This window comes from Electrophorus electricus, chromosome 10 (genome assembly GCF_041902795.1).
Source record: "Electrophorus electricus isolate QZ-2024a chromosome 10, ASM4190279v1, whole genome shotgun sequence".
NCBI lineage: Eukaryota > Metazoa > Chordata > Actinopteri > Gymnotiformes > Gymnotidae > Electrophorus > Electrophorus electricus.
In genome coordinates, this window is record NC_137506.1 from 28,136,955 (window position 1) to 28,155,105 (window position 18,151).

General features: G+C 36.5%; 1 protein-coding gene across 2 annotated transcripts; it reads left to right on the plus strand.

The window, feature by feature from the left end:
• Nucleotides 1–1,258: 1,258 nt before the first annotated feature.
• Nucleotides 1,259–8,396, plus strand: LOC113576667 (required for drug-induced death protein 1). Of its 2 annotated transcripts, XR_014125733.1 has the most exons (3): nucleotides 1,259–1,621; nucleotides 2,122–3,245; nucleotides 3,861–8,396. XR_014125733.1 is itself a non-coding variant. In XM_027008892.3 (2 exons), exons 1-2 carry the CDS (start codon nucleotides 1,283–1,285, stop codon nucleotides 2,242–2,244), a joined length of 462 nt encoding a protein of 153 aa, XP_026864693.2. In that variant the 5' UTR covers nucleotides 1,259–1,282; the 3' UTR covers nucleotides 2,245–3,788. The 2 variants fall into 2 exon arrangements, 1 of the variants encoding a protein (XP_026864693.2); XM_027008892.3 differs by lacking the exon at nucleotides 3,861–8,396 and having other exon boundaries at nucleotides 2,122–3,788.
• The last annotated feature ends 9,755 nt before the right edge of the window (nucleotides 8,397–18,151 follow it).

The window sequence follows — 18,151 nt, forward strand, 5'->3', positions numbered from 1 at the left end:
CAATGAATGTGTAATGCTTATAGCAGGGTCATTCTAAATGGCATAGTACAGCTACGTAAACAGCCTCACAATAGAGGATATTTAAGACATCTTAAGATAGTACTTAGATAATGTGGACCACTTCTTGTTTAAAAGTGTTAATCGGTATGTTTGTGTATGCCTGCAAGCTGTTGTAGCCTAAACATTTCTAGTCTGCCTACCCTTTTTTCCCTGGAATATATTTCTCACATATTTTATATTTTCCTTGACATACAAAAGCTATACAAAAGTTGAGTCGCATCATAACAACCCACTTTGTTCCTTTATCATGTAAAAATGTAAAATGGGTTGTCTATCTTCTCCGCTGGTCTGACACAAACTCCATGTGAGGTCCACCCGTAAAGAGGATATGCCTGTCACCCATACAGTGGGTATGCCTCCACCCTATGTTGAACTTTGCTCAGATTATCCCAGACTGATATAAACTTGAGTCATAAAAGATGCTTAAGAAAGCTAACGTTAGCACTACTACCTGTACAAATATCAGTGGACTTCAAAATTAATTGATGTAGACACCTACAGCAAACTTACTTAGCCATACAGATTACTTAATATATCTGTCATTTAGTAAAACATAATGTTTGGAACTCTTACTATTTCTTCACATCAGAATTTAAGAGATAAGATTGGGAAAGATAATGAAAAACTAATTCTTTTTCTGAGCTAGGGGCTATATTGTATAGGATGACAGTTTGTTTTCAACGCATTATCAGTCTACCACAAACCGTGTACAGGACATAGCCTAAGCAAAAGTATCTCTAAAAATTGCAAGAAAAAGTGTGTTTAATTCACATTCTGACTTCTAGTTTTTCACATGTAAGGTGTTCGTGACATAATGTACAATAGGAGTTGCATGTCTAAAAAAAAGAAAAGAAAAGAAAGACAACAAACACATTCCATAACTCTGTACAAATACAACGATCTGCAAACGATCTAATAAATAAATAAATAGTACATTCGTGCATCTGACTCGTTTCGCCTATTTGTGGATGCCAGTGTATGTAGTAGAACATTTAAATGTCTATGTCAACCTCGGAATGGCACCGTGATCTGGACTAGTAATATTATAAGCATTCATCGATATTTTTTACCGGCAGTGCATATTTTATGATGTTTTATTTGAACGAAATAACTTACTTTGATGCACTGCGCATGTTCAAGATACTTACGCTCAAAACTAAGTTAACTTTTCACATGACACACTTACGCAATAACCGAAGTGTTCCTGACGTAGGTTTGCAAAATGCCGCGGGGGAAACTTCGCAAGTCCAAAAGGACATCAAAAAATAAAAAAGATGAAAAATCAAAAATTATTGACTGTGTTGACGAACAACACTCGGAACTGACTGAGGGAACGAAGATTAAGCACCGTTGGCAAGCGCAGAAGACCGTTGGTTCCGCGTCCTACAAACAGAAGCCTGTGAAGTGTGTTCCCAGCAGGGAAAAGTCAGTGAAACAAGTCCATATAGCATTTCTGCCGGAAAAATATGAACCTTTGGAGGAGGATCAAGACTTAGATATACCAGATATTGGGAAAGAAGAGACTAAGAAAAATCTGAAAACATATAAGACGTTCAGGAATGTATGTGAACTTTGCTTTATTACATTTTTAATAAGCCTATCAGTTGTTCCCGCGGAGCTGAATGATTTTGAACAGTATCAGATTGTTTAACTATATTTTAATTAAATGTGTAATTAGGTTTTGCCGGTTTTTAAAGTAGTGACAAGTGACATATTATGTCAGTGATATGTGAGGTCCGTGTCTAATGTTCTTTTATAACTGCAGACAACTGGACCTGCGAAATTTGGTATTTTAATAGAACTGATTGACTATTTATGTGAATTTATTTTGAAATCTTTTCTGTGCTGGTTTTGGAATTAATCCTTAGAAATTGGTTAATCTCAACGTCTACATGCACCTCAGATGGATTTTTGTACAGTATGTTATAAAACATTCTTAGTACACTGTAATATACTGAGGGCAGTAAGTGGTGAAATTAGAAGTTTGCAGAAGTATTTTGCAAAATAAATTGTTGACATTCTCTCTCTCTCTCTCTCTCTCTCTCTCTCTCTCTCTTTCAGAATGTTGGAAAAGCTCTTCGCTACAGCTGGAAGTGTCTCGTGGTTGGACTACAGAGTTTTAGTACATCTTATTTGGGGCCTCTGAGTGCAGCTGCCACATTTATACCCGAGGTCAGGAGGTAAAGAAAGACTGGAGCCCCATCTGATGGCCAGCCTGATGTTGTTGGATTTTGACCACACTATGAACTATGGACCATTGCTTTCTGTGTTTCCTAACATTATGGTCCATAACGGTATCAGAATAGCCTTACATTTTGTTAGTTCCACAGGATACTGGCATACACCTCCATGTTTGAGCATATCTTCAATGAATCATAAAACTTTCTATAGGTTTTCTAAGCATGAATTAAATATGCAGACTGGTTCATGGTAAAAAAAAATTCCATAACCATAATTCCATATTTCAAGGGCCTGGATTAGTGACCCTTTTTCCTTTTTGCCTAAATGTGTTCTGACCCTGAAGGGCTTTTGTAGGATCTTTGGTAGGATTATAGAGCTGTGTATGGTCTGTGAAGCCGAAGAGGCCTAGATATTAATGTTTTGAACCAATAAATCACAGCTTACATTCCATTTGGCTGTTCTGTGGTGAGCGAAGTGTATGACCTTTGATCTGGCACTAAAGACTCATTGTTCAAGATTTGAGCAGTCAGATAAAAACATGATGAGTCAAGAATATGACTTTATCTAATGCTCACATAATCTGTACGTGTACTTTCGGTGTGTACTAATCACTCATCAACAATATAGGTTAATGTGACCCATAATGCAGTTGGGAAAATGTTTGCTTCAATCATCCCCAAGTAAAATACCAAAAGTAGCAGTGAAATGTTTATCTGGGACACATATAATAACTATGAATAGGTAATAATGTCCATGTTAATAATGTCCAGGGAACACAAAACATGTTTTGTTTGCAAGCATGAACTGCTGCAGATGCTCTAACACTGGTAATTCTTTTTTATCCTAATATTCCAGCACATATGTTAAAGAACAGTGACTATTTAATACAGAAAATGACATGGTTGAGATAGGTAAAGTATGTTTCATTGAGAATCTGAGACTTGGGAGGTTAAAGCAAGATATTTAGGAGGAAAGTGAGAAGTTGATAAGTTGGCATTTGGAAGGTAAGCCTTGCACATATTTATTTATAAAGTGTTGTGTAGCATGCGCTTCTTTCCTTTATATGTACTTTGGAATTTTAACCCTGGTGTCACTTGAGGTTTATTTCTTGTATAATGCATGTTCATGGATGAAAAGGCAATTATAAAAAGTGCTTTCAAGCAACATGTTTTTGTGTTTATAAACTTTGTTTTTAAACTTGACTGAACTTTGAGGCTGTATTGTTGTCACTGACAGTACAAAAACTCAAAGCTGGCTCTATGGAAGTTTTATGACGTACGCCTAAACGAATAGAGATATTGTTAGTGATATCTTTTCACCACTGGGTGGCACTATTATGTCAGAAAACAAAAATCATCACTAGTTCTGTACGATAATATCACAGTAATTATAAATAACATATGGTACTGAGCTAAATAAATATACAACTTCAGAGTCTCACAGTATCTCTAAATCTACAAGGTGAATGCCATATATAGCAATGTTTTTTTTCTTCACCAAGTAATCTATTATACACAATATATCTTTGTTGTAGTAGGCTAAAAAACATTGCTGTGCTTAAGTAAAAAATTTGAATGATAAGCATGAGCCCTTCCTGTGGTTTTACTTTTTTGTTGCAGTTCACTTTTCCCATGTAGCCTGTGTAAGATGTGTTTGAGATTACTGTTGGAAGTGAACAAACAACGGGTCAAGGGAACCTCAAGTTAAGTGAAAGAAAAACCATTCAAAGTTGTTTCTTATAATGTCATCATATCGTGCTTTGTCTTAAGTGTATGCTGAAACATAGATATTTGTCAATGTGAGAAACAGTAAGATCTTATTTCAGTAAGATGGGCCTTGACATGGTGGTAATTCACTTACTGAAAAGGTGGTTCTGGTTTGTGTGAGCTTTTCTAATAATTTAAATTATGGTTTGTGTACAAAATCATCTCAAGAAGAGATATTTTTTCAGCAGAGACAACTAACTTGCTCATTCCATTCTGTATTGGAAATTAGATGAACTGAGGTAACGGTTTAGATTAGATGAATGGCGATAACCTGTTTGGAAAATGCTTTGTTTTGCCTGCTTCAATGGTCCACTTTCTTCCTTCCTTTAACAGAATAACATTCAAACCTACATTTGCTAGAGGGGCTGAGTTCTCTGTGCAGTGATGCTGAGAAACGTGCGGAAGGCTTTAAAGCGCGCGTGCTCTCCCTCCTCAGGCTGCTCTTTGCATCATGTCTCCCTCCCCCTATTTTTTATGCTTTCTAGGACATGTTTTCATTCATTTAATGCCACTTCAGGCCATATTAGACACCGGCCAGGGGTTTCCCCTCTTCATTCCCTGTCGTTACATCAAGCACCTCTGAGAGACCTGAAATGTCACACTTGATGGCTGTCATCCCTTAAGCCTGGGAAGATAAAGTTTTGAATTTTGTCGGGAATGGAAGCAACAAGCTAGATTTCTCAGCACTGTTTAGTCATACGTTTATCAGATTTTTTTTTTCCTGTTTGCAGCTTTGCTAATGCTTCTCTGACTTCCCTGATTTGATTTGCTATGTGCATGTGTAACATTACTAAGAGTGAAATCATCACTAGGGCAGATTTTTATATAATATTTATTTATTAGAGGTCATTAGTTCAGGATTCATGATGTTGGATCAAGCAACTTTCTATGGCCTGAAAGATGTATGACTTTATGAATGTATTCCAGACTCTCCTTAAGGGTCACAATCAGGGCTAAACTTAGTAAGAGGCTATGACATCTCAATAATAAGTTGATAAAATGTTCTAGTTATGAGTTCCAATGGCTATCTGTGTCCTCTTAGATAAGGAGAAAAAAGAATTGTTTACTCCTACATCTCGTTCCTTTAGCTTACTACTAAGCTCTGTTAATAACAGGCTAAGAGAAAAATTACCTCTTCACACTAAACTATTTCATCAGTGACACCATCAGAACATACAGGTATTTTCTTGTAGGAGTGTTTTGCCATAATCAGCATCGTGATTAGAAAATGTGTGTTTTCCAGGGTTCTTCAGTAATGGTTTCTATGAGACCTAATAGTTTTTTGGTAAATTTTGCCATTTATATACCTTACAGGACCAGATTAGTTGGTACCTTTCAGTTACAATGACCACAGTTAAAACCTCACCTTCTGAGAGGTTCAGCTTCACACATTTACTACGACAATACACAGGAGATCAATCCAATTGTGAGCTGTCAGCAAACATGGAGCTCAGTAATGGAAAAAAAAAGCATTGTTATTTGTGGCATGCCAATTTGAAGCTACACGGAGAGTGAACAGAAACTTCAGTGAAATACAGGCCAGCCCCGCACTGAATTGTGCACTGAAAGAAGTGCCACTCATAGCTGGAACTCAGTGAAAGACCACAGAGCTGCTGCTTAAGCCTACTAATAGTGCCAAGCAATTAGGCTGCTCTGCTCTGGATCAAAATAATTCATGGCAAGAGCAAAGCTGTTCACCACGTGAGTTGGCCAACAGACTGCAGAATGAATGTGTCTGCTTCTATTTTCAGTGAGAGAGCAAAGGTGCTCTTTTGCCATTCCATCACTTATAAGACCCCCCAAAGTCTGGATTTATATGTCTAGTTTCTAAGTACTCGATAGTGAACATCCTTTCCATGATATATATGGCATTTAATGTCCCCTGCTTTTAAAAAAATTATGTCACCATAAATATTAATAAGGAGTTGTGTGTTGGGGGTGGAGAAGAAATAGGTTTATGACCAGGGACTAGTATGAAGTGATTAAAGAGAAACTAGGAGAATGAGTAGGTGGTAAAAAAAACCACAACCCAGTTTTCTCTGAAAGCTGAGTCACTGGTGAAGCTCAGCTAGGTGTTTTGTGTGCTTAAAATTTTGTTCATATCTTTCTTCTGCAGTGAGTAGCCCAATTAAATAATCAGTTTGTGTCTGTGTCTGCTGGAGACAGATTAAAAAGCCATCTTCTCAGCAGCCAAGAGTATTGATAGCAACAGTGTTTCAGTGTCGCAGTGTCACAGTGCAACACAAACAGTAGGACCACAGTCTAACACCGGCTGTACAGGAAACTTGAAAAACACCAGAACCTGTTGGAACATATATGCATAGGCAACGCTGAGAGATAAGAACTGAAAGTTTTGAAACTAAGGTTGGATCAGACCTTCAAAATGGTCTATAAATGTACAAGGTAGCCAAGTTTCAAAGCACCAAATTTCAGTTAAAGAAATGAGTAATTGGACTGTTTGGATATTTCTAATGTCTCTTTGAATGTATTGTTTATCACAAGTGTACAACACCCAAGAGGACAACTGAGGGTTACTTTTATTTATCTCTTACTTGACAGTTTACTCTTAGTAGTAAAGTCTACCAGGTTGATGCAATGGCATCACAATCAAGTATTCAAATTGAGAAAACACCAAAGAAGGTGTTTACGCTGCTTTATTAATGATAGTTCAACTGATAGATGGTCTTGGTCCCTGTCGGTGTGTAGGTTTCTGCCCTCGCTGGCTGGGTCATGAGTCAGGCACTTCCATTACTCAGATATACTTAATTTATTAAAACTAGCAGAGGTGAAGGGTTCTCACTGCACCCACGCGTTCTCCTTCCTTTTGAAACATCATCCTCAACATTTTACATTTGTCTGGGTGGACACCAATCAAGAGTGTGACTGTTTCACTTGAGTTAATCTCAAAGTGAGAGCTCAATCATGAACTGTGGGGGAGTTTGGGTCATCCTTGTTGGAGGATGACCTCCTGGTAAGCCAGAATATGAAATATTAAAGCTTCAAAATGTCTTCAAAAACATTTTGTCAACCAGTCTCTAAATATTCTTCACAAAATGTCTGCTCAGTGTTTAAAAAGTCACCGAAATTCGATCAGATCATAACATCAATTTGTGAGATTCTAATTAATGTTCAACCACAGATGCAGACAATTAAATATGTTTCATTGTGGCTGTCCTGAAGTTAAAAAGTTGAAAAAAATTAAGCAATTAAAACATATGTGAATGTTCCAATATTTAGCTGACAACAGTGTTACACTCAAGTATTACGTTCAAAATTGATCTTATTATTTGACCATTATTTGTTTGCCTTTGATTTCACTCTGGAGTAACTAAGCGGAATGAACCGAGAATGTTCTTGCAGTGCTGACAGTTGATAAAGTATTGTAACACAGACAGAGATAATACTTATTACATGGTAAGATTTAGTGAATTCATTGTGACTGTGCAAATATTAATTCAACAACTATTCAGTCAATGCACATTATAAAAAAAACATTACATATATTATGTGGTAAAATACCTTTGGAAAAAAAACTCCCATGGGAGACTCACATATTTTAACACTGATAATTACACTACCTGTGGTTTCCATTTTACATTCGGTCCACTACTTTTTTAAAAAGCACAATTTTTCTCATAGATTTTACTGGTAGTAACTCCAACAGGTAATTTTATTTGCTTTTAAAAGGCTAATCATAGAACAGCAGATGTAATCTTACAACTTATGTATAACCTTACAACTCAACATAGGTGATTACTGATCTTATCAGCATAGATCTAATCCTCTTTACATCTTATAATATGGCCTATAAAAAGGGATATGGCCTATAATGGAAGTTAAAATGATTTGGAAACATTTTCTCCAGAATCACATAGCTCAGATCCACTGTACCAGCTTTTATGGGTGTAGGGATGGAGTTAGGTTTATTTACTCTGTGACTTTGACTCACTGCATAAGATGTAAATATCACTGCCATCATTGTAAATATTACCTTCCTTGGTTTTGTTTCTTTGGGCCTTTAAAAATGGTGTAACAATAGCTAAATAATAAAGATTTAAAAGATTTGTCACCTCTAAAGGTTCAGAACTGCCATTATACAAAGGCTAATTTAAGATTGTTTCAGAAGAAGGCTAAAATTTGCAGAATATTGCTAAATGTCTTCCACAACAGTTGCTGATAGCTGCTGATATAATGTTACAGTACTTTTTTAGTGATAGAAATATGGCCCTGATCAATCCTCATGAATTTCTAGATGGAAACAAGTTTTTCAAGTGAAGCAACTCAGGAATTCCATATGAAAAGTAGCTTGCCATTTAACAATGTATTGTAAATGCCAGAAATATAACAGTTTGTAACCAACAGCCACTGAAATTACCTTAAGTAATTAAAAACTCCAATATGTATAATTGCAAACAGAATAGTGTGCATTTACTGCAGTTACTCACCTGGAATCTTCTTTAGATATATAATGTGATTTATATATATATATATATATATATATATATATATATATATATATATATATATATATATAGAGAGAGAGAGAGAGAGAGAGAGAGAGAGAGAGAGAGAGAGAGAGAGAGAGAGAGAGAGAGAGATAATGTGATTTTCTTATATATAAAGAGGCTTATCCTGTCGTCAGTTTGAAACATCACACTTCATGATGGCTTTTAGGAAAGTAGCCTCACATCACGTTGTGGAAGCCATCGAGCAGCTGACCTAAGTATACTCACAAGGGACTCTCAGTGACTTAATTGAGCCATTGTAACAATAAACATATATCAACAATTTCCCCCTTTTTATGTATTTATTTTAGTTTTTTATATTGTACAACTTTTACATTAAAATTACATTAAATGTAAACTATGCCTTATTTAGACTTAATTAATTCATGATGGCATTTAAAAATAAAATTTGCAATAGTACTTTATATTATTTTTATTTTGTAGAATGTGGAAAAATAGTAAATGGACCTATATGATTTCTCGTTGCAAGGGCTCAATTGATCAATGGCCCAAGATCATAGACTCAGTGCTATGACCTGCACTGAGTCTATGATCTTGGGCCATTGATCAATTGAGCCCTTAGTTTGGACATGACTCATTTCTTCAATTACTGGCAGTTTTGTGATTTCATTTTAGCTTTACCTTTCCAATGGCATGCTTATTGTGAGACAATCAGTTTCACATACTCATTGATCAGGAACAGTGGGTTATTCAGTTGGTAGCTTTGGAAGTGAACCTTTATTAGTTTTTCATTTACAGACATATAAATTTGCAAGTAAGCTGTTAGATAGGAAAACAGGAGGGAAGATATAACAGGAATGTTTGATATTTATTTTATGCACAAAAAAACAGCAACCTCCATGCTCAGGTGCCACATAAGTATATACAGAGTAACTGCCCCTCAGCGGGTTATCTGACTAGATGTTAACGCTTGAAAGGGTTACATAAACTCAAATATTTATGCCCTGCATCAAAATTCAGAATTTGTTTTGGCTTGCTACCTGTGCTGATGTATAGGTGATGATATGGGATGGTACACAGCATTTGGAATCATCCCAGGCCCGGAGCAAGACACCAGATGTGGGTCCATACCTCCCATCCTGGCTCAGTGCCATTCAGAGGCTGGGTTAAGCCTGGGTAGCTGAGCAGAGATTTGCAGTCCTGGTTCTCCAAGCCACCAAATAGAGAAGAGAGCCAAAGCTGGACAGAAATTGACTGATTGCACACATAAATGCCAATGAAAACATTTTGGCAAATGCATGAATGTCTGCGAGTATCAGGAACCATCCCCACACATCCATTCCCCTCCCCCTTCCCCCAAAGTTTGCCAAACATAGTCCAGATCCCTCCTCTGATGAGCTCCTTGATTAAGAAGGGATTTCAAAGTTTGTAACCTGCACCAATGAGCTTTTAATTTTACCATACCTATTGCCTTTTAGATGCAGATGGACATTTTTGCAGATGGACAGGTTCTACTCTGAATTTAAAAAATAATATAGATTGCATATTGTTTGATATTTTAAAATGGCATATTGGATTTGCACATGGATTGTTGAAACAACAATATCACCTTCACGCATTACCAAGATGAATGAGTTTATTATTGAGAAGCTGATAAGTTTGTTATGCATACCAAAAAAACTTCTTCACCTTTTTGCATTTTTAAAACCTTACTGAACAGCTCTATTACTAACCCAATGACTATTTAAATAGTTCAAAAATTAATTAATCAAATAAGGTTATGGTGTTATCTGCAGAGAAACATATCCTTTGGGGGATATTTAGTAACTGTTTTGATTGTTAACATGCACATCAATGCGTAACTTCTGATAGAAACTTTCTACAGAGTTTAGTCTCTCCAGCATTTAGTTACCTAGTGCAATGACATGCAGCATTTCCTTCCATGATAGTTCAAACATATGCTGTGTATTTGAAATGAATAGAGAGAATGGAATTCCTTCTCCACTGCCATGTTTTAGTCAACACTTTCATTTCAAAGAGATAAAGGAAAGAATGTCCAATATTAACCCTAGCTGGCAGAAACTAGTCAATATTTGTTTAGGTGTGAAAACTTTACAACACTACCCAGTTCACTTAGGTGAGAAAAGCTTTACAACATCACAAAATGTTTACAACCTTTACAATATTGCAAAAATCTGCATAATGGCAAAAGAGGTGTCCAGGAAAACATAGCCATTTAGGACAGTCTGGGATTGAAGAGAGATGAGAAGACCAATGTGGTTAATTCAGGAAAATGCTAAATGTTCACATAATGTCATGGTTTGAAACATTGTTCTCCCCCACAAAGCACCCTGTTCATAGCTAACTCAAAATCTAAGCATGTAGCCTGGCATGCCTTATCATTGAGAACAAGTGACAAACCTGACTGCAAAACAAAAAGCAAAGGAACATTTTTGTTCAATTAAAGCACATTATCATGGCTGACATGGCTGTTTAGGACATGAAGCAGAGACACAGCTGGCTACAGAACATTTTCCTTCAATAGTCTAAGGTGAAAGGTTGATTCTTTTATTGTCTATTTGAATCTCATTTTTGTCCATTTGAACAGCATAACACATAGTGTATAGTAAGGACTCAGTTCATTCAGTTATACCAGTGGCAAATGTGCCAGGTAACGGTCTATAGCAGAGCTAGCAACTCTCAGTAGAACCGCTCAGCTTGTGTCACTTACCAAGTTTTCAAGAGATCTTTCAAGAGATTTTCCTGAGAAAATCCTGAAGTGGGAAGAGGATTCCTGCCTGGTGTACCTGTCATTTGAACACTATGTGCACTTTAGCCTCAATCCTGGAACAAAGCAGGTTGTCCCCATGCAAGTCCTGGGCTTCCCTCACTGCAGATAGGCTCCTGAGGATTCAGGGACAGGGACGTCAGGGGCTGATGGGAGAAATAAACAATGCCTTTATAAAACTGTTCCAAGGGATAGTTTAAAAAAGCAGTGAGCCTACTTTCTGGATCTGCAGTCCTTTTAGATTGCTCTGTGCTTTAGGCTTGGTTGTGGAATCCTTGATGCAACTAAAATGTTACATGGATTCTGAAGTCCAGTCTAAAATAAGTATTAATGATAATCAAGTCATTCTTAAAACTTTGGCATGATCAATTCAGAGTTTTCATTCTGGGATGCAGTTTAGCAATCTCTGCAAAGCAAGCAAAAACTGTTTCTTGAAATGGTTTGTATGTTTGTTTGATCTGGCATTTTCTTTACTACTGAGTCCTGCAGCATATATGATTCAATCCACCCCTTGTTTTGTGTTACACAAACACAGGCATTCTTTCTACTTGCTGACATATCAGACTACCTGTAGATCCTGTTTCACAACCAGGATCACTTTATGGATTTTGGTGTGTATGTAAATCAATACAATCTAATACGATATACCTTGCAGATTCTACTTTTGTCTCACCACAGACTAATTATGGTTTTAAATAAGACTACACTTTTAAACAGACCTGTACCAGGCATTGTGCATGATTCAGTACAAGATGAACTTAATAGTTATGCAACTTGATCAGAAAATATGATGTTTACATCTTTGGGAAATTAATTGGCAATTTGTTTGTGACCGGTGTAAGAAACTATAAATTGGTCAATGATGTTCCATATTATCTATGCTGTTTTAACATTCTAATTTAAAGCTCCTTAGAACCAATTGACATGACCTATAAGTCAACATAAGTGCACACATTTCATTTATTGTAAATGACTTTCATGACTATCCTGAAGATACCCCAGGAACACAGGAAAGCACATTTTCTGACAGCTTCCATTAACAGAGCCATTACAGTTTCCATTTGCATGCACCACTCTGATAAGATTAAAAACCAGATAGAACATAAACTGCACAAATAGTTTATGTAGTTCCTCCTCAGCGGTTACCAAAAGCAGTTCACCATGTCCACTGACTTGATGAAAGGTGCCTAATAAGATTTTGGAATGAGCCTCTGTCCACCCTGGAGAGTACAAATGGGCCAGAGTCATGGACCTGTGCAACGTTTGTCATCTCTGAGAGCTTCTAGGGAGTTATCTGTAGGAGACCTTTTTGGTTTGCTGGAGGAGGGTGTCAAAATTACTCACTTGCAAGCAAAGCCCAAATGTGCTCAGTCACAGTCACTCATGGAAAAAGACAAAGAACCCACAGATATGTACAAATTCCCACATGTCATGCCCAATAAGTAATTTTGTGATGTATTCTGTAAAGATTACTTTTCTCAGTGTGTGTTCATAAAACTTTAATATTGTTCATATGATGAAAACTTAAATGTTGGAGCTTTTATCTTTATGTCTTCGATTATGCTTATTTGCTGCGTATAAATACATGTCTCATTTTACAGAGCACTTCTAATTATCACCAAGTTTGTGGGTTTTCAGACAGACAGTAAGCACTGCCCCCCACCCCCCAACACCTTAACAGAAAGGATTTATCTTTTGTATGTATAACAAAGTACCAGATTGGCAGGCAAGACATTTGGATTCATCAATTTCATTTCATCAGTTCCTGCCTACAGTTCATGAAGTTTGAGGTTCTTGAAAGCTGAGAAATGAAAAAATCAAGGCGTGACAGAAATTTTGGTACGAGTGGAAAATGACAGCAATCAAAGAGCACTATAAAGCATTTTAGAAAGTGCAGCAATAAACACATGTAGGCTGTTTGTTTTCACGATTAATAATATTAATTGTTGTAGCACAGTGTCATAGCAAACAATCCAATCTGTTGCAGGAATATGCATTCATATAGCATGATTGCCTTGCAGATGCCAATATCCTACCAGGACCATGCATCATTCATAAAGTTTCCAGAAGAAAGAACAAATTGCAGCTTTCATACTTGCTATAAATAGGTTCCTTACATGACCCCACATCGTTTGGAAGGTTAACAAGTCGTCAAAACAACCTCCCCATGGTAACAGCTGCTTTGGATGCAAACTGTAACAACAACACATTCCCCAAAATTACCCAAACCCAAACTGCACAATGGTATGGAGTCCTCGCATGCAGCTGGGTGATGCTGGGACAGGCACCAATCATCCTAATCAACCTCAAGCTCTTTGGACACTTAGAAGAGCAGTGAAAAATTTCCCAACACATCACAGCTTGTACACATTGGCTCAGCCTCTCAGTTGTATGTGGAACGTGCTGAATGTTTCAAGCAGAGCGTTCTGGCTGGATGGAGATGTGATAAACTTTTACCTTGGGGGAGGGGGGGAGGGAGCATCAGGGTTAGCAGATGGTATTTGTAGTTTTCTGGTTCAATGACGTGTATATATGCTCCAAACAGCTGCAATCATTGAAAATATGTTGACTTTGGCCCTGCGTTCTTAATTATGTCAGAATATGTTTTCCTGGCTGCTTCCACCCAAAGTTACTGGACAAGTTATTTGCATGAATGATAGATATTACACATCCAGTGGTTTCCGCTACAGCAGCAACAAAGACATAAGATAGTTTACATATTATTTAAAAGTCTTTCTTTCTAACATATATAACTTTTTAAAAAATATATGTAGAATTATAGCATAAAAGCTTGTTTGCTCACATGATTGTTTACTGACTTCTTTTCCAGTATTGCTATGGAAAAGAAACCAAATGGTCCTCTCTCACAAAACCAACCTAGAGGAATACATGACTACTTCTGGGGTCAAGCCCCAGAACATTCCAGCAATGTTTCTGATCACATTTTGAGTTTGTTTAGAACATGTCTGCACTGCCATCATGAGCATATCCCTTCATATGCCTGAGTAAAGCCAAACGTGAAGCCTCCATCATTTAAAAATAATTGCAAGGTGAGCACACCATTTTATCAAAGATCATCTAAGATTTTATCAATAATATAAGATAACGCACTCATACACTTTGAACTTAGCACAAGAAAAATAAGCTAAGATTCATTTTAGAATTTGTCAGCAGTTGTCCAGACTTCATTTGGGTTTATAATTGCTTTGAAACTTAGTTTGCACTAGTGTTGGATATATACATAATATTAGAAGTTTGAGATTTGACTTAATATACATTTTAATTTTTAATTATTATCCAAATGCAGAATTACTTTGTCACTTTTCTCCAAATATACCCATTTAAAGTAAAAGATTACCCCAAAATGCTAGCATGATTAACAATAAAAAAGTAAATATAATTTGCATAATATACATGCTTTCTTACGTATTTACTTTTCTTACATTCTTACTGAATTCCTGTTTCTACATTTTTGTTAAATGAACTGCAATTCATTTTCTTGTGTGACTGAGTTTTCACTTTGCCATTCAGTATTCTGTTTTGCCACTAAACTTACCTTAAATGACTTCCCAAACTCCTAAAAGCTCAGGTGGAAAAGCATCGGCTTCAGCTGCTGCTCATTTTACTCCAGGCATTATATCTGGTGCACTGCTTATTGCATTCTAATACCCAACATAACAATTAGGTTTGTTACTCACATTTTTTAGATTTTATTACTCAGAAGTGAGCAATAAACAATGCCATGTGGCACAACCATCTTAAAGCATCCTTTCCAATTTGCTCATTAACTTGAAGAAAATATTTAAAGGATTAGACTGAAGAATTAAACATGTACTAGACTAAATAAGAAGAGTATATATTTTCTATAGCAGACACAAATAATGCTAAAATGGATGAATCATTTATTATAATTAAGCAGAGTCACTCTCATACATCCACAGCAGAAGCTGTCACAGAGGTTGTCTTTGAGTAGTAGAAGGCTTACCTTTTATCAGTGTCTCATAGAATGGTATATGCTACTCTGTGTTATTCCCAGCGTCATTTTAAATTATTATTAAAACAACAACTATTTGTGAAAGCAGTTCAATATATATAATAGTCTTAATGCAGTCATACTAAGGCATAATCAGACTGTCCACACTAGCTCAAAACTGTGCCATAGAAAGATTTGCAACACCTAAAGACCGAAAAGGGCTGTACAAGCAAAGTTAAGTGAGTCAAATCCTCAAGCTTCTCTGTGTTAGATTTGGAGGTTAAAACATGACCGAGGTCATTTGCACAGCCACCATCTCTGTCAACAAATCTGTGCCCGAAAGATTGTGAAAGAAAAAGATTTCTGTTTAAACCCTGCTTTGTACTGCAAGAATAGATTCTCATAATTCTGTGAGGTGATGTGTATGTTTGTAAGGCTGTGCATATTTGTGTGTGTGTGTGTGTGTGTGTGTGTGTGTGTGTGTGTGTGTGTGTGTGTGTGTGTGTGTGTGTGTATGTGTGTGTCTGTCTTGTCTGTCTGTTGATATGTCTGCATATCTGTCTGCTTGCAAATAAAGCTAATTTATTTAAGGCCTCTAGCTAAGGTATCTGTGAAAATTCTTCATATACATTCTTATGTGAGAGACATAGGAGCATTGCTGATGCTGAAAATGTGCGTGCCAATTTAACAACCAATAAATCAGAATGGGAATTAGTTCTATGAACTGTAGCCAAAATGTCTTTATGATTCTTGGTATTATTCCACTATTAGGCTAGAAGAGAGAGAAGCTTTTTTTATGTTTGCCATGAAAACCACACATCATCATCAACACCATCAACCTCATCATGTCTCTTCCTCTACAGCTACCATTCTGAGTTGCAACAGAATCATATGCTTTTCAGTGAGCTGCAGTGATACCTTGAACTTGAGTATGCTTTCTCTGTTGGTAAGTCATGGAAGGGGAGTATGCCATGTTTGAATATGAATTAGGATTGCATTATTCCTGTGCCTGAGTGAGTCGATCTCAGACACAGGACTGGCACATTAGCTCTGCATGTTTCAGCTATGAGATCACCAAAATGAGGTACAGTGGTGAAACTAAGCATTGCAAGATCAGTATTTTTTTTTTCTTACAGTTTATTAAGCCTTATTTTCAAAAAACGTCTCACATATACAGTCATGCTGATCATGGCATGCTATACATATGTACAATAACATTTATGTGTGTATTTTGTTGTAATTAAGCCCAGTCACACTAGATAACATATATCACATTGAAATATAGGAACAATACAGGACTTCCTGCTCTGTTTGGTGAGGGACTCTGAGGATAACTAATGAGAGTATGTTTCTTGGAATTATTTTATTTTATTTATTTGTAGGTCATTCAAAGTGAACAAACATTATTTATGGAGATGGTTTACCAAAAAAGAGTCCTATAAACTTTCATTGAACTACAAATTTGCTTCAAAGTATGAGTAAGGGTCCACTTTTCTGCTTCTAAATTCAACATTTTGTTTATTAGTTATTTCTATCACTGCACAGCATGGTTATTTTCACCATTCTGTCTTCAATGCCAGAGCCATAGAAGGATTTAGATGTTTAGCTAAAGTTAGATTTGGCCAGTTGATTCCCTACTCATAAGTGCTTATTCATCTCCATCTCAGGCATCCAGTAGAATCCTTTTTAAAAGCTATTGGGTATCTATTTCATTGCACATTCTAAGCATGTTTGTCAAGATAGGGTAAAGGGTTTTATTGCTTCTATAGTTAGAGACAGTAAAAACATTTAATATTTCAATTAGCAATATCCAGTTTTGAAAAGCAAAATAGCTCCAACAATGGCAGATAGGAAGGCTAATTTGCAGTATAAGATGTCAAAAAGATGCCACCAGAGTCATCTTATCAGTTGGATTCTGCTGGTGATCTTGGTTATCTTTGGAAGGTACAGCATAGTATAACACTGCTGTACATGCTGTATTGGAAAAGCCTCTGAATGAACATCAATCTTCATATACAAACATATCGCTGCAGTTAAAAATATTTACAGAGAAATATATTAACAGAGCACCTCTAGAGACTTAGAGATGATGTGAAATTCAGTTCTGGCCTTCTTGTAATCAACAACAGACTTAGAGGGATATAAGAGGGTATTAGTTGTTGAATTAGTTGTTGTTGCAGGATGCAAACACAACATGGTCATTCAAGTTAGATTCAGACATTGTAGGTATACTCCTAAAATGGATCTCAAAGAGTTCTTAAAGAGGTCTCAAAGAGATTTCAGTGAGGCTGTGTATGTCTGTTTAAGCATGAAAAACATTTTTCCTTCTGAACACTTTCCTGAGGTTGTTGGTAACATAATGCATATGAAACAATTACACTTTGCAGGGACATGGACTTTTGCTACAACCTGCATATTTTCCTTAAGCAGTGCTTAAATATTAATGCTTCATATTTTTACTCCTTGTTTCATATTTAATAATGGGATATCAATTACAGAGGAGGTTCAAACATGTTTTGCCATATGAATGGTGAAAAGGCACCAAGCAAAACGTATACATTCTTAAGTCTCAACTCTACAAGGTGAGATTCAAATCTATATGCACCATAGATGACAACGTAGTAATCTTGAGACATTACAGGGACATCACAGATAAACGTTATGACGAAGCAATCCTCCCTTGTGCAATGAAGCTCCAATGGAACGTATCAGCACAAACAAGCCTGGAAAGGCCTGGAAAAACCGGAATCTGCAGGTCTGTCCATGTAAGGTCTGCTGGTTTGCCTAACCCAACATTAGGTCTGACTGACACTGATGAATAGTCACATCTGATAAGATAAACTCATGAAAAACTGCTATGAAAGATGTGAAAGATGTGAAAGATCTGTCAATTGTGTCAAATGTGTTAAAGGTGTCA

Coding starts and splice junctions, on each gene's coding strand:
- LOC113576667 (XM_027008892.3), top strand. CDS start 1,283: ATGCCGCGGGGGAAACTTCGCAAGTCCAAAAGGACATCAAAAAATAAA. Junction 1,622..2,121: donor CATATAAGACGTTCAGGAAT/GTATGTGAACTT, acceptor TCTCTCTTTCAG/AATGTTGGAAAAGCTCTTCG.